The sequence below is a fragment of the Lagenorhynchus albirostris genome, chromosome 16, assembly GCF_949774975.1.
Source record: "Lagenorhynchus albirostris chromosome 16, mLagAlb1.1, whole genome shotgun sequence".
NCBI classification, from domain to species: Eukaryota; Metazoa; Chordata; class Mammalia; order Artiodactyla; family Delphinidae; genus Lagenorhynchus; species Lagenorhynchus albirostris.
Genome location: NC_083110.1, coordinates 72,768,737 through 72,796,703, shown reverse-complemented (window position 1 = coordinate 72,796,703; position 27,967 = coordinate 72,768,737). Strand labels below are relative to the sequence as shown.

General features: G+C 50.7%; 1 protein-coding gene and 1 long non-coding RNA gene across 4 annotated transcripts; one reads left to right on the top strand and one right to left on the bottom strand.

The window, feature by feature from the left end:
* Positions 1-2: 2 nt before the first annotated feature.
* LOC132507571 (uncharacterized) lies at positions 3-3,118 on the top strand. The gene is made up of 2 exons (XR_009536219.1): positions 3-564; positions 2,250-3,118. It is a non-coding gene; the product is annotated as an uncharacterized LOC132507571 (long non-coding RNA).
* BAG3 (BAG cochaperone 3) lies at positions 2,896-25,776 on the bottom strand. 3 transcript variants are annotated; one of them, XM_060127076.1, is made up of 5 exons: positions 25,710-25,776; positions 24,748-25,575; positions 9,288-9,614; positions 7,512-7,916; positions 2,896-4,270 (listed from the first exon to the last, which is right to left on the bottom strand). In XM_060127076.1, the coding sequence occupies exons 2-5, from the start codon at positions 24,931-24,933 to the stop codon at positions 3,455-3,457; spliced, it is 1,734 nt and encodes a 577-aa protein (XP_059983059.1). In that variant the 5' UTR covers positions 24,934-25,575; positions 25,710-25,776; the 3' UTR covers positions 2,896-3,454. The 3 variants fall into 3 exon arrangements, with proteins under 3 accessions (XP_059983059.1, XP_059983058.1, XP_059983060.1); XM_060127075.1 differs by having other exon boundaries at positions 24,748-25,756; XM_060127077.1 differs by lacking the exons at positions 24,748-25,575; positions 25,710-25,776 and adding an exon at positions 9,971-10,624.
* Positions 25,777-27,967: the final 2,191 nt, after the last annotated feature.

Genomic DNA, 27,967 nt, shown 5'->3' with positions numbered 1-27,967 from the left:
TGCAGGAATGCCCAGCCCACGACGGAGCTCCGTGCTGCATGGCTGGAGAAAAAGGAAGCACAGAGACCACAACAGGAAGAAGTGCCAACTTGCTGGAATTGTCCAGACCACCAGCCAGAGCCTGGGTCAGCGCCTGCCTTTCACAGATGGGGAGAAAATGGCCCAGAGAGGGAATCAATTTGCCTAAACTTACATTCTGGGGATTACAAGAGAAAGCTGGTGGGAGAGCTGGCTCTAAACTCTCGTCAACTAATACCGATGTTTATTTCTGAGTAAACGTCAATTTAGCCTTGGAATCCTAAGACCTTATGTCAAAAGAACTTTAAGGGACCTTGGCCGTCCAGGGTGCCCATGTGCCAGGTCTGGACAACAATGTGGGAATAAGGGGTCAGAATGGACCTGCCCTCAGGGGACTTACAGTCTTGCTTAGTAAGTGACTAAAGATACTAAAACAGCTGGAAGACAACTGTCCCCTGGCAAACAGATTGAAGGCTGTTAGGAATCTCGGGAAATGGAAGTTTGAGAAGAAGAGTACTGTCTGAGCCAGGAAGGTCTCACAGACAGGTAGGCCTCAAGGGTGGGCGCAGACTTGGGTGGGAATGGCTGGAGGGGAGCAGAGGCAAGGTGAGAGGGGGAGGGGAGCTCCAGGAACCTCTGGAAACCAAACCCAGGGGTCTGGGCGCCCAGCGTTGAGTCTGCTGGTGACTCTAGTATAGACGCCATTACTTAATAGTTCCAAGTTGGGAATTCCCTCGCAGTCTCACTGCCACGGGGCAACTAAGATTTTGTGAGACGCGTGGCGCAGCCGGAAAAAAAATAGTTCTAAGTCACTTGTTTTATCTGAGAGACAGGAATAATCTCATAGGATTTGGACGCAATATGTTAAAAAAAAGAACCGACCTTCTGACCAAGGAAGAGGTGAGAGGTTATTCTCAAATTTCTGTGGTACCTCACGCGGAGTCCTTTTCTTCTCGGTGCTAAAGAAGATGGTGAGACCAGCATGCACTTCAGTGTCTCCTGGGCCTGGATTCAATCCTGCCCCTGCTCCTGGCCTGGCCAGCGCAAGTCACTCCCTGCGCCCATTACACCAGGACGTTAACTACAGCTACTATGCCAGCAGGCACCCCTTTCACTGCTTCCCATGTCTGATTTCATTGAATCATTACCGCTCCCCCGGCCCATTTTACAACCGAGGAAACCAGGAAAGAAAAGGCTATGTAACTTGCCCACCGTCCCAGAGCTTTTCTGTGAAGCTCTGATTTGAACCCAGGAGTTCTGAATCAAGCCTGTGTTCTAAAGTATAATGTTCTCTTTTTTTTTTTTTTGCGGTACGCGGGCCTCTCACTGTTGTGGCCTCTCCCGTTGCGGAGCACAGGCTCCGGACGCGCAGGCCCAGCGGCCATGGCTCACGGGCCCAGCCGCTCCACGGCATGCGGGATCTTCCCGGACCGGGGCACGAACCCATGTCCCCTGCATTGGCAGGCGGACTCCCAACCACTGCGCCATCAGGGAAGCCCATAATGTTCTCTCTTTTTTTAATGTTCTCTTAGAGAGCACTGGGATGATTAAATAAGCCGAACTCCCCTGACACTAGGAGACACTCGGTGGATTTATGTCCCCTGACTCCTACAGGGACAGGCACGTTAACAAGAGCCTTGCAGCCAGCCCTATGCCCAGCTGGTTGCCGCCATGCAAGGCCCAGGAACCACCAACACAGGTCGGGTAACTCCTGCCTGATATCCACGTACCATCTAATTTGGATGATTGAAAACATTCTAACCACGTTAAAGGGCTACCTGTTGATGATCTTCAGTGATAAAACATCAACCTAATTCAGTAACCACTTAAGAAGCCTTAACGTTGAGATCCGTTGAGAGTAGATGCCCAAGTCGCCAAAAAGATGGTCACGTTCTTTATCTGTGATTCATCTAAGAAATAGTCCAGTAAGCTTTTCTCCTATTTACAAATTTGCATTTCTAGAATCGGTGGTGTTGTTAGCAGTCAGCTTTTACTCCTCAAATGAGTTCACCCTGTAGAGATGTTGGCGATTCCCATCAGAATGACTTCAACCTTTCTCATGAAGCTGGGAGTGGCAAGCACACTGGCGTGTATTTTTGTGCAGCATCGTCAGGCACCAATATTAAACTCAATACAGTCATGAGGAATTCAGCCCAGGGACTCTTAAGCCAGAGGGCTCCCTTGGAGTTCCAAGATCTCAGACCCATCTTTCTCTTCCTTCTCAATTTCAGGTTTATTTGGCAAAGGACTTAAGAAAACAAAATCTTGCACGTGTCCACATTCTGGGCGGTGGTCCTTCCCAAGCCCTTAAAAAACCTTAGCCTAGAACAATCTTCTTCCCCCCAGTGGCTTCACAGTGCATCTGATTCCTAACCCCAGTGACTTCGAGGAACCCAATGTGGGAAGATAAACCTGGTCTCGGACTGGCTTGGTGACTCAGAGGAGTGTCAGATAAAGATGACCCCAAGACTCTCATAGAACATGTGCCCAACCCCCAGTGAGCTGGACTCCAGGGAACGCTTGGGCCAGCCTCAGACAATACTGGGAACTGTGCACTTTTGAACCCACTCAGCCCTTCAGTGAGGCCTGCGGATGGCCTGGGGCCAGATGGGCAGAGAGGCACCTCTGCTGGAGCAATCTGAAGAGGTGTGATGGGCACGTTCCCATTACCTGGGTTCACAGCTCTGAGTCTTCCCAGGTTGCAGCTGCAACCTGAGAATGAAAAATGACCAAGACTCATCTTCTCATGGGTCGGGCCAGTAGAGATGTTACGAATCCCAGAGCAGGCCTGTAAATGTGTCTGTTTATTTTTCCTGAAGCCAGTGAAAGACCATCTTGATGCCGCCACTCTTCAAAATTTAGAAACCACAGAAGACATTTTGAGTTACATTATTACTTTATTTTCCTTTTTTTAAATGTAGCATTAAAGTCATCCAACATACAGATATTCCTACGGCTCCTTACACATTTTATTCTATCTAAAGTTAAGTATTTTAGCTATGAGATGACAAAAATCATCCCACTAAAATGGCAACACTTTTGAAAAATGGGTTTCATATTTACTGATGAGAAATCGACTCCCCATCTACCCCCACAAAAACTCCTTCAGTCCAGAGCTGTAGAAAGACAGTTCACATCCATGACTAACATGTGGGACCCATACAGAGAGGGCTCCAAAACAGCAAGCTATGGGGTTAAACTTCTGTAACAAGCAACTTCTTTATTTGTACAGAATATGAATACACAGGAAAAGCATCATTCTCCTTTTAGGCCTTTTATTAGTGTGTTTCGCCTCCACCCAAGTTACTGCCTACCAAGCAGCTATGAAGAGTAAAAACCAACTGGTTTTAAGGCCCTGAAATGCATGCAACTTAAAATTCTCTAAAGCACACAATCAGTTCCCGGTCTCCGGGGCTGATTTTTTATTTCGTGGAGACTATGGTGCTGCTGGGTTTGCAGCTGTGTCTGTCGTGCTGCTGGGGTTTGGAGCTGCTGCTGCTTTGGCTTCTGGCTGCGGGGTTTCAGTACTGGGATCTTCTCCATTTCCAGCACTTTTCTTGCTCTTGTCTGCTGTCATGGCACCCATCTCCATGATTTCCTGAAGTGGCTGATCGGTGTCAAGGGAGCTGGGCTGGAGTTCATAAACCTGGACTTGACCTGGGACATCTATTGCTTTCTGTTCAAGTTTTTCCAGGATGGTCTGAACCTTCCTGACGCCATCTCTCCTGGCCTGGCGGACATCAGCGCGTCCTTCTGGGTCTACCGAATCCAGGGCCAGTAGCTCTTTGGTCAAATACTCTTCTATCATCAGGTACTTTTTGTCTGTCTTCTTGCCTTCAAAGTTGTCCACAGCCTGCTCCAGCCCTTGCACCTTCTCCAAGATGGCTTCTACTTTCAGCACACCTGGATGTTTTGGGGGTACCTCAGCTTCTCCTGGTTTTGGGGGTGTGGCTTCTGCAGGGGCAGGGCTGGGGGCTGCTCTCTCTTCTGCAGCCACGTTCTTGGGGGGAGAGGGGACGGCACAAGGGGCCGGGCTGGGAGGACAAGGCACCGGAGCAGAGGGAACCTTTACTTCCACTTTCTCAGAGGGAGGCAGGGGCTTCTGCGAAACAGGTTGAGAATCCACCTCTTTGCGGATCACTTGAATCGGGATGTGTCCAGGAGCGAGATCTGGTCCAGCTGGGCCTGGCTTGCTTTCTGGTTTGTTTTCAGGTTGGGGAATAGGTGAAGGTTCTCGATGGGTCATGGGTTGCTGAGAAGAGGCAAGGACACAGAGATAGTTTTAATACCTGGCTGAGGGTCACAGGCAGTCGTTTGTAGCTAGTACTGACTAGAAGAAAACAGAAATGACTTTTTTAAAGTTTAATAGTGTAAGAGGGATTTTCAAAGTCAGCCAAACCTGTTACAAAATTAAAATATGATATTCATCATGTATGTGACCAAACCATTGTTATGCTTCCGTTCGTTAACCTTGGTCTCTTGGTCTGTCATCTCTCACTGAATTTTTCTGGAGGTGGTATTCTTACGGCAATGAAAAGAAAACCAATATAATTTTCAAAAATGAAAATACCAAAAATGCATGCTGACGGCTGAGTTACTTTACCCCAAAGCAAAGTCCTGGGTGACTCAGACTTTCAGGTGATGGAGCCAGGGAATAGTAATGGCCACTTGGCCCCCTTCATCACCCTGTGTGACAGTCTCCGCTCAGGGTGTGGCCTTCCCATCTCCTGTTTCAGAAAAGTTATAATCGTCTTTTTTTAAAAAAAAAAAAACAAACCTATGACAGCCTTGTGGGTTCTGCCCAGACTGATGTATGTTTTGAGAATAAGCAAGATGCTGAAAATGGGTAACGCAGTAAGAATTCCGCCTGGACACAGCTGTGCCAGAGCTAACACTCAGCAGCGCAGAATCTCTGCACCGACTACATTGGCTACAGAGGCTGAGATACTCTTTAATGTGACTGTAAGCTCTAGCGATATTTTAAAAAATGAACTGTGCTTGAAACAGAAACATCTTGGTTCACCTAGCATTTAAGTGAACATCTAAAACCCCCTTAAAAATCTCACACACTGATTTAATCAACTGGGAAATAGGAGTTGGACTACATTATTTCTAAAGTACTCCATATTAAAAACTCTAAATCCCACTATAAGGTTCAGCTAGGTCAAATCTCTGCAAGCCGCTAAAAAGGGATTTCTAGACAAGCTATAAAAGGGAGGCCACTACAAACAAATAGGGTTAAGTGGAAATAGGATTAAATATTGTTCCACCGATTATAGAAAATATTGATAATATGGGAAAGGTATGAGAGGAAACATCTCCAGCTTTGCAAATGGGCACTTCTTTCCCATTTGAAAGGAATACTGAGTCTGAGTAAGGATCTGATGGACGCTTGGCTGTTTTGTTTGAACACCAGTAGCCTCCTTTTCCATCAAATCTCTTCTGCCAACCAGAAATGCTTAACTTTGGCCCTTAGCACTCATGAACCAGCCACACGCCTCTTCTTGGGTTTTAAAACAATGGCTGAGTAAGTGACTTTGGAAACACTTAAGAGGGGGTGCCCTATGGCTTGTACTCTTCAAAAATGTCAAGGTCATGAAAGCAGAGAAAGACTGAGAACGTGTTTTCCAGATTAAAGGAGACTAAAGGAAAACGACATCTGCGTGCAGTGCTCGTGATCCTACATTAGTTCCTGGAACAGGAGGAAAATGCTATAAAGGAGATCTGAGAAGGGACTGCGTATGAGACAACAATGTTTTAAGGACGTTAAACTTCCTGCATCTGATAATTCTACTGTGGGTATGAATGAGAAGGTCGCTCTCTTAGGAAAATATCTGCTGACATATTTAGGGGTACTGGACGTGATATTTACAATTAAACCTCAAACAAAAAATACAGATAATATATGGAGAGAGGAAAAGATGACAAAGCAAATGTAGCAAAATGTTAACAGTAAATATGGGTGAATCTTTGCTTTCATGACCTTCATATATACTGGACTTCTCTTCTGTAAGGTTGAAATCATTTCCAAATAAAAAAGCAAAAAAACAAACAAACAAAAAAACCATAAAAGGAGGTGTTCTGTTTGAGGGCCCTGAACAGTGTCACCATCTGTAGTAAGAAGATGCCCTGCATTTGTTTACAGGGCACTTTCCTTTTAAAAACTGTGACCAAGGGACTTCCCTGGTGGCGTAGTGGTTAAGAATCCGCCTGCCAATGCAGAGGACGTGGGTTCAAGCCCTGGTCCGGGAAGATCCTACGTGCCATGGAGCAACGAAGCCCGTGCGCCACAACTACTGAGCCTGCGATCTAGAGCCCGCGAGCCACAACTACTGAGCCCACGCACCACAGCTACTGAAGCCCATGCGCCTAGAGCCCGTGCTCCGCAACAAGAGAAGCCACCGCAGTGAGAAGCCCACGCACCGCAAGGAAGAGGAGTAGCTCCCGCTCGCCGCAACTAGAGAAAGCCTGCACGCAGCAAGGAAAGCCCAACGTAGCCAAAAATAAATAAATAAATGTAAAGGCACTTCCACAATGTTGAAAAAATAAATAAATATTTAAATAACAATAAAAAATAAAACCTGTGGCCGAGAATTCACTCAGCAGCTGAGCGGCCCCGGCTGCCGAGTGTTCTTCGGCTAAAACTAGAAGACTTCCTCCCCCAGGAACCAGTGCCTGCACGTCTCTACTGAAGGATAAGTGGGCCCTGCCTGTAACTTTCACCAGGCAGGAAGGAAGGCTTCCCATCTGCCCAGCCAGCCAGGCATCGGCCAGGGAACGTGGTCCTTTACCGCAAAGGAGGAGAAAGGAGTAAGACATGCTCCCTGTGGCCAAGGTCAGAGCAGAGCTGAAGAGAGTGGATGAACACTTTTGAAATAAATGCACAGAATAATCAGAGCTGAACTGTAAGGGACTCATACTAGGCACCGTGGGAAAGATGAGGAGGCTTTGTGGAAGTGGCAACTGGCTTGTCCCCTGGAGGATGGGGACAACTTGGATTGTGAAGGCATGTCAGGAAGTGGGTCCAGCACAAGCAAAGGCACAAAAGAGGAGACAACAGAGTGAAGGGCCTGCAGAGTGCAGGAAGGGGTGTGAGTGAGGCAGGAGACGAGGCTGAGGGTGGGGTGTGGAGGAGCTGCAGGGCACTGCAAGGGTATGGTGGGCACTGAGACACCTGGGCCCCCCCCACAGGTGTGTGACGCTGTGTTCTGCCCGCCGTTGCCCACGGTGGTGGCTGGAGCTCTGCCCCTGAGGCAGCTGCAGCGAAAAATGAGCAAAAGCTGTAGAAAGCACTGGAGGTTCACAGCCCTCGCCTGCATTTCTGCTGATGACCAGCCGTTTTCAGGATCTCGCTCTCCCCCCCAGTTATGTGCGTAAACCAGGAGAGGCTGGTGGGGCGGGGTGGGGTGGGGGGACCCAGGGCACCTGCACAGAGCTCCTCAGGCCCTGGAGAGATGCTGCCCCAGCTAGTCTGCCGACACCGACTCCCATACCTGAGGCCTGTCGACCATGGTTTGCACGCGGACGGACGGCGGGGTGTGCACCGGCGTGCTGCTTCTGGCTGGAGAGCCCTCCCGGCTGGACGCACCCCGGACGGGTGACCGGAACGGGGGTGCTGCCCACACGGTCCGGGGCTCCCAGTCATCTCCCTGGATCTTGTGGTACACAGGCTGGTGGGTCTGGTATTCGCCCTGCTGAGCTGGGTAGTGGGTCTTCTGGGCTTGGTGGAAGGAGGGCTGGGCTGCCGGCCGGGTGACATTCTGCTCATGTATCACAGGGATGGAGATGTAGCCCCGGGGGAGCTGGTGACTGCTCAGGCTGCTCCTGCCAGAGGAGGAGGGCAGGCTGGCCGAGGAGGACGAGGATGAGCAGTCCGAGGCAGCCGGAGACTGGGATCGCTGCAAGACGCAAAGGGTGGATACACAGCCCCGTGAGCCACCGCTGTCTGGCCCTCCGACTCTGTCCCCGTCATGCGCCTGCTCTGGGCAGCAGGTTTAATATGACCTCCCGTCTGTAAGCCTTTCCATTTTCAAAATGTAGTGTTAAGACTGGGAGCTCAGGAGTCAAGAGGCCTGGGCTCAAATTCTTAACAGCTCAATAGCTTTAGGAGCCGCGTTTAACCCCCAGCCCAGTCACTGGGCTGACCTGACAATTCGGTAAAATAATCTGTGCGTGTGTCCCAGCCCCAGTGCCACACACAGGAAGCGCTCGCTACATTTTATTTATTGTTATCACTGCATTTCCTCTTTCCGTAACTCTCTTCCTGCTTATCCACAGAGAACTCAGCTGGGCACTGGGAACTGTGTCCCCTGTGTGGACCGAGGCAGGCCAGGCCCCTTTCCCTTCCCGGCCACCTACTTTCTGTTCTAGAAAATCAGAAGGGTGTTTCCGCAGCTGGCTTCTACGGGCCCTGCTAGCTTAAATTTGTTCAGGTTTCTCTGACTGATGTGTCACTTTTGATTTTTACAACAAAAACATTACAAATTCAGGTACCGCTTCTCCAAGGAAGGGAAAAGAGCCTCCTTTTTTTCATCCCCGGAGCAAGCATTTGTGCTCAAAAGCAGTGCAGGAGACATGATGGGATGCTGTGCAGACTGCAAAACCCAGAGGGCTTACGGCTCAGGATTCCTACTGGGGTCCACTGGCCTTCAAATCTCAGCTAAGAACTGGATTAAGAACCATTCTTTAGACATTAGTGCAAGAAGTGTCGGCTTCAGACTTAAAACCTGAAAAGCAGCTGCCTTCCTGACTCCTCATTTTACATTTCCTTTGAAACTGTGGACACTATAAGGGCAGGTACGCGGTCTCATTTTCACGTCAGTACAGCTCCAAGCAGTTAATACTTACCTGTGAACACTGAACTGAATGAAATAACACAGAGTATCTCTGTATTTCTGATATAGAAAGCTCGGTGGGTGTACGTGAGGAGCCAGAAGGCCAGGCTTCCAGTCCCAGTGACACCACTTCCAACTTTGTGATTGTGGACCAAGCTGTTTACCCTTCTGAGCCCCAATTCCTTAACTACCAAAATAAACCATGATCCCTGCCCACCTGAAAAACCAACCTGTGAAACGCTGGGGGGACGCTGGGCTGTCTTGTAAGCGATCTTTGCTGGGTGACCTCTGACGCTGCGGGCCAGGCCCAGATGCCCCGCATCTCACCAGGCGTTGCCCTGGGCACCGCATCAGGGTCTGGGGCAGCCTAGGAAGCACAAAACCCGGCACCCCCGGGTCGCACCCCACAGGCCCGCGAGCCAAGCCTCTCCTTACCTCAGGTCCATGGGAGGCTGGGGGCTGGGATGCCGCAGCCGCTACTGCCTGTCCGCACTGTTTATCTGGCTGGGTGGCTTCCGCCACTCCCCGCAGAGGTGACTGGGGCCTCTGCGGGGCCGCCGGGGCTACCTCGGTTTGGAAGCGCTGCGTCCCAGGCTGGGGGTAGGCGAAGACAGGATGTGGCTGCCGGCTCTGGGCACCGTCGTGGAGGACGGGGATGGGAATGTAGCCTGGCCGGAGCCGGGGGTACACAACGTGGCCTTCCCTCGTGGGCAGCGGCCTGGAGCCCTCCCTCGAAGGCCCGTTTGCAGAGGATGCGGTTTCCTAAAATAAAGAGAAACACAGACCTGTTAGAAACTGGGAAGGAGACAGCCCTGAACAGGGGCAAGCATGGCGCCGAGCACTCCGACCTTCCAGAGTGACCCTGGGTCCCACAGTGCCAGCCAGGGCAGCTGAGCACACAGAGTGTGGGTGCCTCCCCTGACCCCCCACTTCTTCCAGACGCCCCCTCCCTACTGAAGCCGCTGTATGGGCAGCAGTTTAAGAATCAGAAGCATCCAGAGGAAGCAGGGGAGCCAAGGTAACTGTTGAGCATAAGAGAAGTCCCAGTTTCCCAAACTGGTAAGACAGGTTTCTTTTCTGGGTGACACGGTGGCAGTGCATATAGGTGAGTCACTGACCGCCTCCCAAATCTTCAGACCCAGATCAGAAGGTGCGAGGAGCATTCAATTCCAGCTCCCTAAGCCACAGCCAGCTTCTCTGCTTTCTAAAAGGTCCTCATGTCTCCTAGCGATACAGACTCGTGCTGGACCCCAACGCAGGCCACAGCCTGGAAGTCTGCCGAGAAGGGGCGGCAGCGGGACGCTGTCTCCTCAGGAATATTTTCAGAACAAGCTGCGAGAAAGGGAGATACACAAGGAATGCAGAAGCAGCACAGGATGAGAACAAAACCCGGGGATTAATTGTGCTGGTCCTGTGATGCCAACAAAGCTTGCTTGGCGAGGAGCGGCTGGGTCTCTCTCATGTCCTCTCACGAAGCTCTCCCTTCAGCGGCCCGGCTATTTTGGGACCCTTGAGAAGGCCAAGTTCCAGATGTACCACAGAGAAAGATCTTGTTTCAGACAACAAGGCTGGCCCGTCACTCGCCGGGCAATGTCACTTCTCCCCAAGCAGAGGCTGGGCAACTGAAACCAGGGACCCCCACGGCTTCCGGTCCTGACGACCTCCTGAGCACTAGAGGGTCCTCTTACGGAGGAGGGGGCTGAGGACTTGTGCCGCTGACACACACCCGAGTGGGTCAACTATTACGAAGGAGCATGATCCTTCCTCACGAGGCAGCCCTCTGAACTGCAAACGAACGCCAAGAGCTGAGGCTCTAGGAGCTTCAGGGTGTAACTCCCAGTGGGGCGAAACTGGTCACAAGTGGGGAAAGCCGAGGGCTGACCCTGGAACTTAGCCCTTTCAGACCCATGAACTGCTTGCCTCCTGCCGAGCCCCGCCCCAGAGGGCCTCCAGCACGAAGGAGAGGCAAGGGTGTTGCCATGCCCTTGGGGACGCCAGCAGACAGGCACTCTCAGATTAGAATACCCACGTGCTCAGGGCAGCGGCATTATTTTAGCCTGCTTAACTCAGGTCACCCAAGAGCAGGGAGTGGGTCCAGGCCTCACATTCAGAACCAAATTCCTGCCACGAGAGGGACACCAACAGGGAGGCAGCAAGAGGGACCGAAGAAACGCCGTGCTGCTCGGAGCTGACTCACAACAGGCCGTCCGGGCATTTTCTCCACGCACTGGGCACCTTCCTTCCAGCCTGGAGCAGGGGCCTGGACGAGTGCCGGGGCATCGTCTCTGCGGGCTTCCTCCTGGCCACGCACAAAAGCAGAGCTGAGCAGCCAGCGGCCCTCATCCGCTGACTGGCCCCTGGTCAACGTCCTGCTCCCGAGTTGCTTGGTACCACGGGATCACCAAACCAGCAAGGCACGATCCCTGCCAACTGGGGGCTGCATGAAACAAACAGGAAGCAAAACTACCTGGAAAGCACAGGAGGCCCTGCGGATGGGGGACCGCCTGGGCTTTTCTAGTGGGAGGGGGCTTTCCTAGAGAGGATGCAAGTTCATTCTTACCTCTGTTAGTAACCGTTCTTTCATCTGGGGTAATTCTCTTAACCTCGGTGAGCCTTAATCCCCTTTTCTAGAAAATGAGCTAGCAACACCCACTTCATAGGACTGTCGTGAGGTTTTACGAGAGCACGTCAAGAGGGACGCCCCCCCACACACACACACAAAAAAGTGTGATGCCGGGAAGGCCAAAAGGCATGTGAATCCCCCCTAAACAGGCCCATGATTATGCTCCTCAGACGCCAAAGTGTCAGAGGAATCAAAGCTGAAGGACGAAGTTAACTGGTGGTGACTGGAGTAGAACGGTGACTGCACCTGGAGAAAACGGAGTTGTCTGGGAAGGAGCCTTTGGAGGGGATGGAAACGTTCTCCGTCTTTCTCTGGGTCGTGGTAAACGGGTTTACATCCATGTCGAAGTCTCTCACACCATCCACTTCCCTGGGACCCCCACACTGCCCCTCCCCTGCCACATTCCACCCACACTGTCCAGACCGAACAGGTGAGGGCTGCCACCCCCAGCATCGCCGCACAGCCAGCTGCTGGCTGGGCCTCCACCTCAGACCCTCCCGGGGCCTGGAAGCCATACAGAGGCCTGGCTGAGGCTTGCCCGCTCCTGGGGGAAGCCCCCGGATCCAGAAGGTACTGGAGCGGGCCTGCCACAAGTTGTGCTTTTTATGCATCTCCCTGAGCATATTTTGTGCCTCAGCTGAAAAAGAAAAGGGAAGAAAAAGGAAGGAAGAAGGGAAGGCGGGCGGGAGAGCAGTTCCACCTGCCCCAGGGGCTGCGACAGCGGAGGCGATACCTGACCTGGTCTTGGGAGTAGTGGTCCGGGTCAGTGGAGGGAGCGTGCAGTCACCGCAGGCAGGGCTGGGGGTGTCAGGGGCCCAAGCTGGAAGGCAGGGTGGCTACGGGAGGCCTGGAGGCTGCTTTCCTACAGCCCTGAGGTCTGCACTCCTGGTTCCGTGTGAATTAACGACCCATTTATGTCATGTGATAAAAACCCACACATCTCTCATGATGGCCTCTGAAAGAAGGTGGGCTGCCTTGCCACTCTGGTGGGGGCTTTGTTTAGAAAACACTGCTTTAGGTAAGTTAAAAAGACCACCTCACTTCTACAGAATAGAAAACTAACACTTGTACGTGAATAATTTAAACTGAAAATGACACGCCCACCCATAACAAGGTCTGCACCAGATGCTGACACCACCTCTGTTTCTACTCTCCTCTCATCAGAGCCCTGTCAACAACAAATGCTTCAGTTTTACTAACCAAAAAGCACTGCCCAAGAGAGTTAAATTGCCCTTCCTACCTTCTGTGGTGTTTTCATCACAGTCTAGTTAAAAAAAAAAAAAAAAAAGACAATTTTTTTCCAAGGAAAAAGTTTGGTTTTTTTTTTTTTTTGGCCACGCCACGCGACATGTAGGATCAAACCCGCACCCCCTGCATCGGAAGGGCGGAGTATTAACCGCTGGACCGCCAGGGAAGTCCAAGAAAAAAGTTTTTTAAATGTTTAATATTTATAATTCTCCTAGAGTATGACTAGAACATGTCTCCTCAGTCCCGTAAGAAGTGTCCTCGAGTTCAAGCCCAAGCCTACGGGTTATACCAACCAGCATCTTTCATAGAGGAAAGGCACTACCTGCCCCACCCTGACTTCGCTGGGGACTGGGGACTCCGTCTCCTGGGGGTTGCACTTCTGTGTGACCCCGTGATAGGGACGGGGTGCCATCACAGTCACCACGCAGATGACGGCCAGCCCTGCTTCCTCATCACCACCTGCCTAAGCTCCCTAGGGAGCAGTGACGGCATTACAGGAAGCGTTTTCCAATCAGCTCAGCTCATTATCCTTATCTGTGGGCAGAGCCATCAGGAATACATACACATGAAATCCAATTAGGAAATAAGAGCCTGACTTCCACTGCTTATCTCACTGCATTAATTTATAAAATGCACTGGTTCAAGCTTCTTCTTTGTGCGTTGCATTAAAATCCCCTGCGGGTGGCAAACAACTCCATGGGAAGGCCGGGATGAAAAGCAGGGAAAACTACTTCAGGTGAGCCAAAGTCTGCCCTATCGAGCACAAGGTATTATTACTAGACAAGCCTGGGGCCAGGTTCCGAGCTTGGATGAGCCCGCGGCTCACACAGGTCTTGTTTGCTTAAGAGCACAGCTAAACTTCACTACTGAGTTTCAGTAACAATGTGGGTGCTTAGGGGACAGCTAGGAGACTTGGAAAGAGGCTGCGCTTGGTCCTAAAGCTGACTCTGCTCTGAAATATGTGTGCTACGCAAGCAACTCACATCCCCTCCCTGGGCCTTAGTTTCCTCAGCTGCGAAATGAAGGGGAGGCCCAGGTGTTCTGTAAAGCAGTGGTCCTCAGACTCTAGGGGGCGTCCGGAGCGCCCAGGAAACGCAAAACGGTGCAGACGCTACGTTCAGACCCCAACAAAGTCTGACTCAGGACGTGTGTGGGCAAGTCCGGCCCCCATGGCACTGGGAGCACTGACCTAAAGGAGGTTCCTTGCAGCCCTGACGTTCTCCGTGACCTCTGATTCCAAGATCTCTTCTAGCTCTAAACACCTACATAAAGCTCAAAAACAAGGAAAAGCTGACGTGGCGGAAATCCAAAAATGACCACTCTTGACTGCACCCAGTTAAATCACATTAGAACTCTCTGGAATTCAAGGTGCCCCAAAGTTGCATGAACCAAGTGAAGAGGAGGAAGCCGCTGATCTTGCTCCTTAAAAGCAGGGCAGAACCATAAACCCTGAAAACGACGGCGCCTCTGTGAGCCCCGACCCCAGCTCCACGGTACAGTGCTCTTTCAAACGGGGGCTCGACACCTACAGACCACAGTCTGAACGAAGGGGAACAGCGACAAAGGCCACTCTGAGGGCTGCCCTGCAGCACCTCCGCCTCAACAGCCTGGAGTCCTAAGTAGGGCACCGATTCTATCAACTGGGTTTTTAGGCCAGAAGAGTCTCACGCCTGCCAGGCAGTGACTTTTACTAAAGACACTTCAGAACTCCTAAAACAAAGAAAAAAAGATGGCGGGCAATAAGAATCCTGGGACTCCCCATTTAGCAAGGACGTGGATCAAAATAAAGTGCCTTGGGGCTTCCCTGGTGGCGCAGTGGTTGAGAGTCCGCCTGCCGATGCAGGGGACGCGGGTTCGTGCCCCGGTCCGGGAGGAGCCCACATGCCGCGGAGCGGCTGGGCCCGTGAGCCATGGCCGCTGAGCCTGCGCGTCCGGAGCCTGTGCTCCGCAGCGGGAGAGGCCACGGCGGTGAGAGGCCCGCGTACCACAAAAAAAAATAAAAATAAAATAAAGTGGCTTGGCTTGCCTCTTTCAGGCAGGAAGCAAAACAAAAGAAAAACTTCCTTCTAAAGCACACATAGAGACCTGAGCTTCAACATTCTACCAAAACTTTCTATTTGGTATTACAGGCCACAGACATGAAATAAGGTATTGCCAATGTGATGTATAGAGATATCTACATCCCCACAGCCGAACTCAAAGTTCCCACTGGAATGTGGTAAAGGGTCTCTTCCACTGCCCCCAGCCCTGTTTGGGGCATGTAATGGACTTCGGGCATATTCTGCATAATAAGTAAAGTCCACGTCCACCAAAGTCTGTTTACAGCACTCCTAGTGAGACAAGAGTCTGTGCTGTAAGCAACCTAGTCCCAGGTGCTTGGAGGTTTTAACTGATATGCCCTGTTATTAAAGTATGTATACTTATCTACAAAGAGTTACAGATGTAGAAAATAAACTTATGGTACCAGGAGGTAAGGGATGGGGGAGGGATAAATTGGAAGATTGGGATTGACACATACCCACTACTATATATAAAATAGAGAGCTAATAAGGACCTACTGTATAGCACAGGGAACTCTACTCAATATTGTGTATTGGCTTATATGGGAAAAGAATCTAAAAAAGAGTGGATATATGTGTATGTATAACACATTCACGTTGCTGTACCCCTGAAACTAACACAACATTGTAAATCAACTATACCCCAATAAAAATTAAAAAAAAAAGTATGTATAGTTGATCCTGGGATTACTCAGATGGGTGTCCCTATGTGCTTCTGCTAGGGAAAAGCACATTTTAAAGATGTGCTTACAATGAGAGAGATGAGCCCCTGTTTTCAAGTTGCCATTCGGGACTCCAATCCCGCCCTGCTGCTCGCCAGGTGTGTGCCCTCGGACAGGACTCCTTGCTACTAAGACTCAGTTCCCCCAGCTATAAAAATCCCCATGCCTTCCAGGGCTTTTTGCAAGATTTAAGTGAAATAAGGCATGAGAAAGTCTTTGTAAACTCTGAGCTGTCCCATGCCCTATACAACTACATTCCTCCATTCCACAAATAGTTATTGACGAACCCAGCTTTTCCCAAGCAACAGTTGGTTGGGCCTATTGTTTACAGAGTTGTGAATTTGGGTTTAATTCTTCAGTGATCTCACCAAGTTGGTAATGAGCCTGTTGGAGTCTGAAGCCCCTTTATTGAGAGTCTTAAGAGTGCTAATTAGCAGGGATGGCACTTTCTCTGCTAAGAAATGTATCTAAAGTTTCACAACCTGGAAGCAAACACAGCTAAAAACAACTCTAGGGGCCTGAGCCCTAAACTCCCCTCTCCCTTCAACAGGCCCCAGGCGCTGAAGGGGTCTGCCTTGCAGACAAACTCACCTGAGGAATCAACACGCAACCTGCAGTGACTGCGGTTCCTGCACACATGCCCCTGAGACCCAGGGGAAAGAGCCAAGCCAGGCTGGTGTCTGGGAGTAGAACATCTGCTGGTGTCCCCCCAGGGCACATAAGCAGTCTCCAGGCCACAGCTGGGTATGTCCCCTGCTGGGGAGAGCGCTCGGGGCTCAGAGTCCCCCATGGGCCCCCTGGACCCCTCCTCAAGGATACCATGGAGCAGATGTGGCCCAAGGTCACATGGGAAGTGACTGCAGAACCAGGAAGAGAATCCCCGGTCACTGGGGTTCAGCTCCTGAGCTCAACGGCTTCAGGGAAATTAAAGACTACCTACTTCCTCTTCAGGAAAAAAAAAAAAAAAGGGTAGGGATCAATCTAAAGGCATAAATCACAAACGGAAAAGTACCTGAAATTTCCATATGAGGAAGCGAAATCTTGTCTGAATTTAGATAAAGAGACCTCTTCATCCCCATGGACACATTTCCATGGGTTTCTCAAGGTTCTTTCTCAGACTCAGGTAGAACACTGTTCAGTCACCGGGCTCCTCCATCTGTGAGATGTCAACCATGCAAAGCATCTGTTGCTATCAGGGTGCTGGGCTTCACTGGACACGTATTTTGTACAAAACACCGTTTCACAAAAGAAAAAAATCTCCAATTCATCAACCACAGCTCCAGCAAGGGGAGACTCTGACAGATGGTGGCAGTCTTGGGGGGATTGCTGGAGGGACTCCTCCCCCACCCTAAGCAGCTTCTCAAAGCATTCCTTCCTCAGCAACCACCCTCCCCCAAAAGGGTGGTGGCAATTAGAAACCCCCTGCCTCTCTCCTTCCACCCACGGAGACATTTCCCCCACTTAGGGCAGGGTCCAGTACACCTGTGCAGACGGCCAGCCCCTCGTTTAACGTGGCTCCGTTTCCCCGCAACACCACTGGGCACCTGGTCGGTCCTCAGGCCTGTGCAGAGACTTGGAGGGAGAGCCCCGCTTCAAGCAGTCGGGATTCAGGGTAAACACAGCGCCCCCTGCAGAACACAGGATACACAATTCTGCTGGCCCATCTTGGGCACGGGATCTGGGGTGAGTCCACAGGCTGATGAGGCTGTGGGCTGCAGGTCTGGCTGAGAGCCTTCATCTGCCCTCACGCTGAGTTACTGCCCAGCACCTACCATCCCGACGAGGGACACAGGAAACCCCCAGGAAGGGTGCTGAGGGTGTCTGGACACTGGTGGAAGGAGAGTGTCAGCTAAAGTGGTCCAGGGGCGATAAGAAGAGGCCTTGTCTTGGGAAACGAGACTTCATACCCATCTGGGAACCAAGAGACCCACGTCCAGCCAGCACTGTCCACTCTGTGGGAAAGCCAAGCGCCTGTGAATCCCCTCCGACTTCTTGGCGAAGACTGGGACTGTCGCCACGGACCACACACATGCCTCAGGTCAGGCCCTGGCTCATCACTTTCCCGATCCTTACGACCCTGCTGGACAGGTACTGGTGTATGCCCATTTCTCAGAAGGAGAGACTGAGGCTCGGGGAAGGTGAGTGATTTACCTGAGATCACCAGAACCCAGGTCTGTCAGACGCCAAGGCCGGGGGTACGTTAACCCTTTCACTATTCCCGCCACCCCTGTACACTGTGTGATAATTACTGGCTAATGTCTCCAAACCCTTCACTTTCCTGGGGTAAAATGCAGCAGGAGGGAAAGCATTTCATTTCGCCCGGTTGGAGCTGAGCTGAGGCGCAGACCTGGAACATTCAGTTCGAGTGTGGTCTCGGTCAGGGAGCCAGGGCTCGATGCTGAGTCACTGCCTGGCTGAGGCAGGGCAGCGAGAGCGGGGCGCACCTCTGAGTCACCACAGCCCCAAGACTCCACACAAGCCCAGCATGGGGCCTCTGCAGGGACAGAACCCAGGTCTAGCCCAGCAGGAGAGCGGGTCCTGCTCTGACACTCAGGGTCCATGGGATAATCTGGAAGATTCAAAAGCGATGTGGCTGCCTTCTCTGCCACACACGTCCTGTCCTTTCTTCCTGCCGTTTCCATTTCTAAACTATTCATTCTTCCTTTCTTTCTTTGTCCAAGAAGAATTTTTAAAATAACTGAAAAGAACAACAATTCTACTTTAAATTAAATTAAATTTTCAAGAAACTGAGGAAGTTACTTCAAAATAGGAAATGTTTGCTCTTCAAAAGGATGCTAAGGCATTTTCAGGGGAAAGTCTCGCCTCAATCACTGGGGACACAGCTCTGCGCAGGGACTCAGGAGGCGCACTGTTTACAGGCTCCTAATGTAGGCAGCAGGCAATCTACAATCCTGGGCGCTTCAGAATTGACAGTGAATAAGAGGCTTCGCTCTGCAGCGTCTGATCTTACTGCCAGCCTCATGGACAAAAAAACTGGAGAGAGACTCCTTCCGTGGCGCCGGGGCTGCTCTCTGCCGCTGTGGCTTAGCGGCGTCTGGCTGTTGCCAGCAACCGGCCTCCCCGGCAGGCCTGCTCCAAGACGCTGTGTCACTGGCAGGGACAAAAAAGAGCTTCTCCAGACCCGTAAGGATGAATTTAGGGAATCAATACCAAAGTCCCCTGTGGAGAAAAGGCCATTCAGAAATTCAATAAAAAGGAACCGGCTCCCGGGAGACATTGGGGAGCAGAAGACAACGCTGCTTACGAACCAACAGGAGGCTTCCCGCGACACGCTCTTCAGTAAGGGATGCTTTCCTTCAACCAGCCTGTCCACTCTGGAGCCCAGGCCCATGTTTTACTCTTCCCCACGCAGAATCCTTCACACACTGAGCCTGCAGACCCTGCCGGGCTCTGAGAGGCAGAAAGGGGAAAGAGACGCAGACTGTGCCTCTGCGACTCCCAGCCCACAGGGACGTGACCCCAAGGCAAACCAGAAAAGTGCTGCCTTTTGGAAGAAAGATTCGAATGGAAGTAATGTGGACTCCAGAGCAGGGACAGCCTACTTCACCGGAGAGACGGAATAAATGCTTTGTGGAAAATGGCACCGGAGGAGGCAGCACTGTCCTCTGTGTGGCCTTTAACACCATGACTTACAGAGAGCAGGTGCTCAAAAATGTCGGAAGAGATGAATGAGTGAAGACTGGGGGCCATCTTCTAGGTTCAGACCCAGGCTCAGGAAACGAGCCAACGTTTCTGATCGGCTGTAAGAGATGGACTCAAGGCTGTTTATCCGCAGAACTGTGCCTGGCGAGCTCGGAGCATAAAGGACAGTATAGAGAAGCAGCCAGGTCCACTAGCGGCAAGCCTGTCTGTCACCTGGGGCGGGGGTGGGGGTGGGGTGGTAAACCTCTGGCTACAACAGTCTTTCTGTTTCGTCACAGCTGACAGGCCAGGCACATCCTCTCTCTCCAAGTCTGTTTCCTCATGCATAAGGTGAGCCTGACAGCTTCCACCTCAGTGAGCTGCTTTGAGGATTTAAAGAGAGGTTTGGAAAAGCACCCACCTGCGTCTGGCACATAGCTATAAATATGTTGACAGACAAAAAAATAGCTCATCCCTTCCTGAAGAAATTCTCTCTGCTTAAGCTTTTACAAGCTGCCTGGCTTGCTGAGAAGCTGCCAAGGCCCCCAGAGAAATTGTCGTAGAAATACGTGAAGAGTTTAAGAACACCAGATAGCTCCCGCAGCTGCACACGCCGAACAAGGGCTAGAGGTCAGCTTCCACATCTGCAGAAGGAGGGGATCCGGAGCCTAGCTTCAAAAGTCCAGCTGTGAGTCTGAGGGCTGAGGCACAAAAGGGTGTGTAGACTTGATTCCCGAGCAATGGGGAGCCGGGAGGGGCTGGAGAGTTCCTCAGTCAGGTAGGAGAGAGGTCTCCTCGGTGTCCATCAGCACTAGGGGGTCCTCGGAGGCTCCTAATAAGCAAGGCCTTTGTCTCCTGCTCCCCGTTTTTCTATATAAGGTGTCTTAAATATGTAAGAGCAACATGAAAACAGCAAAACTAGGAAGGAGAAAGAGTAGGTTTGGGCTACGCACGGTTTCTTAATGTTTATGAAAAATACCAGATCATTTTAAAATGTCAATAGGAAGTAACAGACATGCGGAGTGGTTTATATAAGGCAACTGTGTGTCATTCCAGAAACGAGGACAGTGCTAATCAAGCCTCATGGGTGGTATGAAGCCTTCTGACTCACAGGCAGCCCAACAGCAACAAACAACCAAGCCTTCCCGGCCCTGGCTAATGTCAAACGCTGCCACGGTTCCCAGGCACTGACTCTACCCTTGTAAAGGGTAAATACACTCCACAAAACAGGAGACAAGTTTTGCTCAGTTCTTGCATAAGCCAAACACAGACTGTTCTTTAGAGGGAAAATGAAGGTCCCGGATGAGCTGGACTCATAAGGCATCTGGCCATGTTCTTTATGCTCCCCCAGCAAATCACCGTTCATCAGTCACAAAGAAATGGGCTCCAGAGTAACTGCAACTTGCTGGAGATACAAAGGAGAGAATGGCCGCTCACTTCCTGACTGTGCTCCAATTCTAAGAGGCACAGGAGCTTGCAGTCAATCTGCAAAGAACAAGGTGATCTCATCTTTAAGAAAATTCAGGAAGCTCCGCTGAACATGAAGGGGAAGAAATGGGGCTCTACTTCAGTCGACATTCAAAACATTTCCGATTTCCTCTGAAAGGATGCTCCTACCTGTCTCGCACAGAGCCTGAGGATAACCTGTCAAATTACTGTGGTGAGATTCTGCCGGCAGCGGAAGACAAGAGGGAGAGACTCTGGCTTGCTTCTTCCTGGGGTTCAGGAGGGTCTCGGGACCACCTCCCCACACCCGGCACTGGCACCCCACCCGGCTCCACCCCTCCCCATGCCACCCCTATGTTTGTTCCCAGAAGCCACGCACCGGGTGAGTTTCACCACGAAGGAAGGGAGGCTCCGGTGATGGCTCTGCAGGTTAGATGTTGAGCAGGCCCCTTGAGGATGCCAAGGCCTACGCAGGCGCACGTGAAGTCACAGCTCCCCCGCCCCCCTAAGAAGTGGGATCATTGTCCTTCGGTGGCTCCCAAATGCCAGACTGCCGGAACCAAGAACCAAGAGGGAAGCTTTTCTGACATACAGATTTCTGGGCCCTACCCTGAGCAACTCGGATTGAACAAGGGGGTACCCAGCTGGCAACGTGTGTTCTTAAAAGGCTTCCCTGGAGACTGCCAGGTTTGGGAATCCGTGCCGGGGACCTCCAAGACCGGCAGAGCTAGAACAGCCCTGCTCCTCCAGGGAGGAGGGTCTCGCTCTGGTCGCAGGAAGGATTGTGAGGGAGCAGCACAGCGCCACACTCCAAAATATCTGGCCTCTGTTTATTTAGCAAGAGAGCCTGGAGGAGTGGCTGCACAGAAACTGCACATCCCCTGATTCCAAAGTGGACGTCAAGCTCTCTGCCAGAGACGGGGCCTGGACTGGTATGAAATTGCCAGGAGATTAGTGGGAAGCCCACGTGTGCAGAAAATCGATATCCGGGAAGACTGCAGGTTCAGTTGCTCAGAGTGGAGCTGGATTAAGCCCAAAGCCTTTGCCTCTAGCTGTCCTGCCTCTGCAATGAAGGGCAAGACACTTGCTTTCAGTTGCCGCCTCTGTAAAAATGGGATGAAAAGTCACTCTAACCACCTCAGGGGAATGAGAGAGGATCAATCGTAAGACAACAGAGGATAAGACTAAACCAAAGTTCTAATCTTTATCTTCCTTCCGCGAAAGCCATTTCTGTACCTACATGGTTAAACTGTAAACACCCAGAAGCTGTCTTCTCCAGAAGAGGGCTTTCTCTGTTTTTCATGCTCAATGAATAGCTCTTTATTGATTGACAGCATCTCCTCTTGAAAGTAAGGACGCTCAGAGGGTCCTCTTAGCTCAGTTCCTCTAAAATCACCCTTTGTTTTCTGCCAGAGCCCTTTTCTCATTCCACATTAAGAAACCAAATTTCGAATATAAAGTAACAGTGAAGGATTTTCCATTGTATTTACTCTGAAGTAAGGTGTCATTCATATAAGTGAAAGTGAATTAGTTACACAGATGTTCTGTGTATATCAAAGCACAGTCTTGAAAGCAATAAGCCCAGAGCTAATGAACTGAATGTTAGTTTTCTCCCTATGTTTTGGTACCGTGCTGAGAAATCTCAAGTAATTAATTTGGTAAAGAGAGCTCTTTTCTTGAGTTGATCACATCCAGCCATCACCATCTAAGTAGTCACAGAACAGAAGTCAGCCACCCAATACTTGATGGTTGGGAGGACACAAAAATTATCAAGTATTCCAGCCTGCACGCTTCATAGTTTCATAAAAATTTAAGACACTTCTACCTTCCTCTGAACAGATACACTGCCTCTTATCGACTTTTCAGTGTAGTTCTCTCTTTGCTCTTGGTACTAGCTGAGTGGCCTTTGGAAACACACTTGAACTCTCTGGGTTGTTTTTTGTGTTTTTTTGTGTTTTTTTATAAATTTATTTATTATGTGGGCTCCGTAGTTGTGGCTCACGGGCTCTAGAGCCCAGGTTCAGTAGTTGTGGCGCACGGGCTTAGCTGCTCCAAGGCGTGTGGGATCTTCCCGGACCAGTGCTCAAACTCGTGTCCCCTGCAGTGGCAGGCGGATTCTTAACCACTGTGCTACCAGGGAAGCCCCTCTCTGGGTTTCTTTCTCAGAAAAATAGAGGCTGGGGTAAAAGGTCTTTAAGGACCTTTTTCCAGTTTAAAATTCTGACTGTTAAATTTTCAAATCAACTTTTCCAGCATCAGACTTCTGATTTAGTAGCTTGCATTTTCTACTTGTCGAGAACAATAATAGTAACTCAACCTGTTTTCTTCCCCCTTGAAAAAGTTTATAAAACCACAGCCTAACCCATCCACTGTACAGATGCACGAAGATCTCAACGTGCTGAGTGAGTTTCATGTTGGAAACAAAGCGCCAGCAAGGCGGGACTTAACCCTGCACTCACAGTGGATGTGTCCAAACCTGATCTTCGCTCACCACCAAGGATGCCAGCGGATTCCGACTGTCCCTGTCTCTATAGGAAGGAAGCCTCAAAATGATACTTTTTTTTGTTTTTTGTGTTTTTTTGCCCACAGTAAAGATCTACATCCTTTCAGGCTGCAGTAACAGAGCTGGTTTGAAATGAGCATCAGTTTCACTCAATAATGGGCCGAACAGACAAGCAAAAAAGTATATATGGTTACGCCCATCCCAGCTAATTATAGCCTCTGGTACTAATTTTCAGAAATAAATATACAATTAATTTCTTATAAATGTAAGCTGCTGAATTTACAATGTCTCACTGTTGGGCACCAGTCTTATAAATATTTTTAAGAAAAAACTGCATAAAAATGAAGGTGGATAACACAGATCTTTCTTCTAAAATAATGATTTATAAAGCATTTTTAATTTTGTGAATTTTTAAATCTTCAAAATAACTTATTAACTCTCTATGACTTTTATTTTTATTTTGCCCAGACAACGTAACACTACCCTTTAAGTATATTTCTTTTTGTCAAGCTTTATATGTTGAAAAAGTTCAAATTTATAGAAAATTACAAGAGTAGTACGATTAGTTATAATTTTTTAAGTTAACAGACTCATTCCAAGCTCCTATTTTCAAATTTTCATGCTTCTAAGGATTAAGTAGTATATATCCCTGCATATATGTAAATGAGGCATCCTTCTAATACAAAAGTATTACTACACAGTTATTTGTGTATTAGAAACAAATCCTAGGTATTTTAGTAACATAACAAGGAAGGGAATGTATTGCCATTTAAAAAAAAAAAGTCTCTTTCTTGCCAGTGTGAGGCAATGTCTAAGGCAATAGCCAACTAGGAGACAGTCCCACATCTTTAGTTTAGAAACTGCCTGGAAGAACAGCATCTTGTTTTTAACAAGTCATACTAGAATATATTCTTAGTGAAAACAGTTTCAACCAATAATACAATTTTAATTTCAAATACAGAATGGGGAAAAAAAGAATGAATTTACATCCAGTCTCCTGAGTCACTCTGTGCCTGAGATGGGAGGGTGAAGTCAAGACACCTTCAATCGAATTCAGGAACTTTAGGGGGTAAAATTCCTAACAGACCCTAAAAGACCCCCACCCCAGCTTGCCAATGGCCCCCCGGCGTCCGCCAAAGTACGGTCAGCAGGGTGAAACCAGGATCTCGGTCTTGGAAGCCGGGCGGAGGCCGCGGCGGGGCCTGGCCCGGGCCTCCGATGCTAACCAGGCCGGCCTCCCCTCGTCTCCTGGCCCACGGCCCCTCGAATCGAGCCGGTGGACCGGACCCGGCGCCACCGCGCGGGTCCCACTTCCCGCCCGACCCCCGGAAACCAAACGCGACCCAGGGAGGACAGTCCTCTCCGGGACCTGCCCCCCGCCCCGACGCCGGCCATGGGAGGGGGCTCGTTGGGGGGGCAGCAGGCCGACCCCCTGAGAGCTGGTATCCTTCTGGGGGGGTCCGTGCGTCCCAGGTGGCCTTCACTGACCTCCGGGGCACCAGCTCAGGCGGGCTACGGCCGGCGGGCACCTGGCGCCTCGCGTCCCCGCAGCCCGGCCCAGTCCAGCCGCCCCCTACGGCCCTGTGCCGACCGCTGGCCGTCGGGGGCGGGGGCCGCTGAGCCGGCGGCCTGCGGCGCGGGCCCTGCTCACCTTGGGGACCTCGGGGGGCACACGCGGGTCGTTCCACGTCGTGGTACGGCTATTGTGGTCCACGAAGAAGGGCCAGCCGGTCTGCGGGTCGATCTTGATTTCCCAGCCAGGGGGCAGGGGGTCGCGGTCGCCGGCGCCGCTGCCGGACGCCATCTGCACCACGGGCGAGTGGGTGGCAGCGCTCATGCTGGGTCGGGGTCGGCCCAGAGGGGCGGCCGCCGGGGTGCGGATCGCGGGGTGCCGGGTCACGGGGTCGCGGGGTGCCGGACCTCCAGGTGCAGAGTCGCTCGCTGGCCGCGACCGGAGCTAGAGTCGTGCGCGCCGCCGACGTGTCCGGGAAGCCGGCGCTGGGCACCTTTATGAATTAAAGGAGGGGGTGACGTGGCCGGAGAGGGCTGGAAGCGTCTGGAAATAGCCTCCTCGCTGCCAAAGGGGAAGGAGGAGATAAAGGGAGGTAGCAACTGGCCGGCTAGAAACTTCTGGTCCCATCCAGATAAGTTGGCGGCGGCGCCGCTTGGATGTGGAGCTCCGCCCTGAGTCATCAGCTATAATCGTGGCGGGGCGGGGCGTGGGCAGGGCGTGGGCGGGGCCTCGGCCAGGCCGCCCCTCCTCCACCCCTCCACCTCCTCCCCAGCCCCAGCTTCCCCGGCGGGGGTCCCCCGGCCGAGATGGCCCTGGGGTGGGCCCGGTGCATCCGCGGAGTGCGCGTGCCGCCGGCCGGCAGGACTAGCGAGCCCCGCGGACATCGTCTGTGTGTCCTGGGCCGGTTTCGGTTTTCAGACTCGTTCCCTCTTCTTCGAGCCGCATGGGTGTTCCCGGGACTGGCTCCTTCGTATAAAAACAAAGTCATCGTTAACCTTTAAAGTCGCTGGATTTAAACTCGAGTCTGTCCCACCTCCCCTTTGCATCCCCATATACTGATACACCAGGATATTGGCGTCCCTCAGTTACGTTTTAATCACTTTTTTCCATAGGCTTAAGGGCCGTCCGGAAGGAGCTCTGGAATGTTGATCCGACACCATCACCAAGCCAGGGAGAAAATGGAAGTACAAATGGAAACTCACCTGCCTTTCTTTCGAAACCTAAAGAAAGATTGCATCAGCGCATGGTTTTATGCTCCCGAACCTCAAATCTCAAATGTAGAAACTATCATTGCATTGAACAACTTTAAAGAAAAAAAAATATTCTTTTGGGTTTGGGTCTTTTTTATGGTGGAAGTTGGTTCTTGCTATCTTAATTTGACCTTCATTTGGAAAGTAGGGGAGAATTCAAATCAGGAAAAAATTTTGTTTGGTGAATTCAGTGGTGGGTTGCACTTGTAACCTCAGCCAAGCACCTCAATTCCTCTGGGAGAGAGAGTGCGCCCCCAGAGGCAGAATGTTTGGGGGGGGTCCCATTTTAGATCCTTAGGCACGCAGACTCATTCCCTTAGCCAGAAACATTTTGAGAAGTTGTCTTGGGCTAATATTGGGCCCAGCTTTCCAACTCAAATGCAGAGAATACTCTGGAACCCTCAGAGACAACACCTTTTGTGTCTTCCCGCCCTCAAATTACTCCTTTTGGAGCAAATGCTAGAGAGGCCTGCCAATCACTTCCAATGGAATGATTCTCACTTATGTAGGTCTACTTATCAGCTTTAAAGTACAAAAACTCAGTTTTGTGAAAACACAGAGATGATTAAGCCCTAGGGACTGACTTGGGTCACCAAACACACGAGAATGGGGTATAAACCCAAATGCCAGTGCAGTAATTTACCATAAGAAGTATTACTATTGAAGGAGCTAGACCCTCAAATGCACCAGTCAGTGGCTCTCTTATTCTTCCTTATTTCTGAAACCCTGAGCACAAGGCTGGGCCCAGAGTTCATATTCAATAAATATTGATGTTTATTGAAGATTGATTCCAAAGTGAATTTTTATCTTTGTCTTCTTCCTTTGCTCAATTTGTTTTCCACTACAACTACGCTTAAACACTGAGAGCATTCTTTGCTGGTGTTTTGTTCATTTGTTTGTTTGTTAGATTTGCTAGACAGGAGCAGGGAGGAGGCAGGTTCCTCTGGGATTAACATAGCTGCTTCTGAGAGTTATATTCCACGGGGGCTTCAAGTGGGTTTGTCTAAAAAAGAGCTGTAAGTCTTGGAGAACTGCCTGGAAGAAGCTCCTTTGAGCCATGCTGAATAATTAGGGGCATGTCTGTCCTTGGCTTTTTTTCTTCTAGGTCTTAGGACACACATTCCCCAGGGGCTATAGACTGAATGTTTGTGTCCCTCCAAAATTCATACGTTGAAACATAATCCCCAGTGTGATGCTATTTGGAGGCGGGTCCTTTCAGAGGTGATTAGGTCATGAGGATGGAGCCTTTATGAATGGGTTTAGTGCTGTTATAAAAAACACCCCAGAGATCTCTCTCACTGCTTGCTTCCACCATGTGAAGGCACAGTGAGAATACAGCTGTTCCTCTGGCTCCTACCAGATACCGAATCAGCTGGTGCCTTGATCTTGGAATTCCCAGCCTCCAGAACTGTGAGAAATAAATTTCTGTTGTATATAAGCCACCCAGTCTGTGTTATTCTGTTATAGCAGCCTGAATGGACTAAGACACCAGGCCTTCTGGAATTCACTTGCCCATATCAGAAGCTTAAACATGACCCTGAATTTCCCTTTCTCTCTTACCATCCAATCGTCACCAAGTCTGTAGATTCCACCACCTCAGTATTCCTTGACTTTGGGTACCCGTCTCTTTCTTCAGTGTCACCACCCTGGTCCAGGTCATCCTTATCTCTCATCTGGACCCTGGAAACAGCCTCTAATGTTGTCCATGTTCAATCCATTGACCAAATGGTGGCCGGAGTGACTTTTTTCAAGCACAAATGGGCCATGTCCTTTCTGGTTAGTATGCTTTAATGGCTCCCCATGGCCCTCTTTATATCCAAGTCCAACACTCCTTGCCCTGGTGTATATCAGACCCTTCTTCCCCTCTTCCTGGCGCCCACTCCGTGCTGGCCCTGCTGGACTGCATCATGCGCACACTGCTTCCTCAACCTTCTTCCCCGCCCCCGACGCCTCCCACTCCCTTTGCCTGGCTGACTCCTTCCTCTCCACCTCCAGGTATCACCTTGGGTATCACTTTCCTTCGCCTTCCTAGTCTGGGTCATGTGTCCCTTCTGGATGCTCCCATACAAATCCTGTGACACCCTATCAAGTGCACTGCATTACAATTG

Excerpts from the sequence above, each read along its gene's own strand:
- BAG3 (XM_060127076.1), bottom strand. The coding sequence starts at position 24,933 with ATGAGCGCTGCCACCCACTCGCCCGTGGTGCAGATGGCGTCCGGCAGC. Across the intron at positions 9,615-24,747 it reads TGCCCCCCGAGGTCCCCAAG|GAAACCGCATCCTCTGCAAA; the intron begins GTGAGCAGGGCC and ends TCTTTATTTTAG. Across the intron at positions 4,271-7,511 it reads CCATGGTCGACAGGCCTCAG|CAACCCATGACCCATCGAGA; the intron begins GTATGGGAGTCG and ends GCCTCTTCTCAG.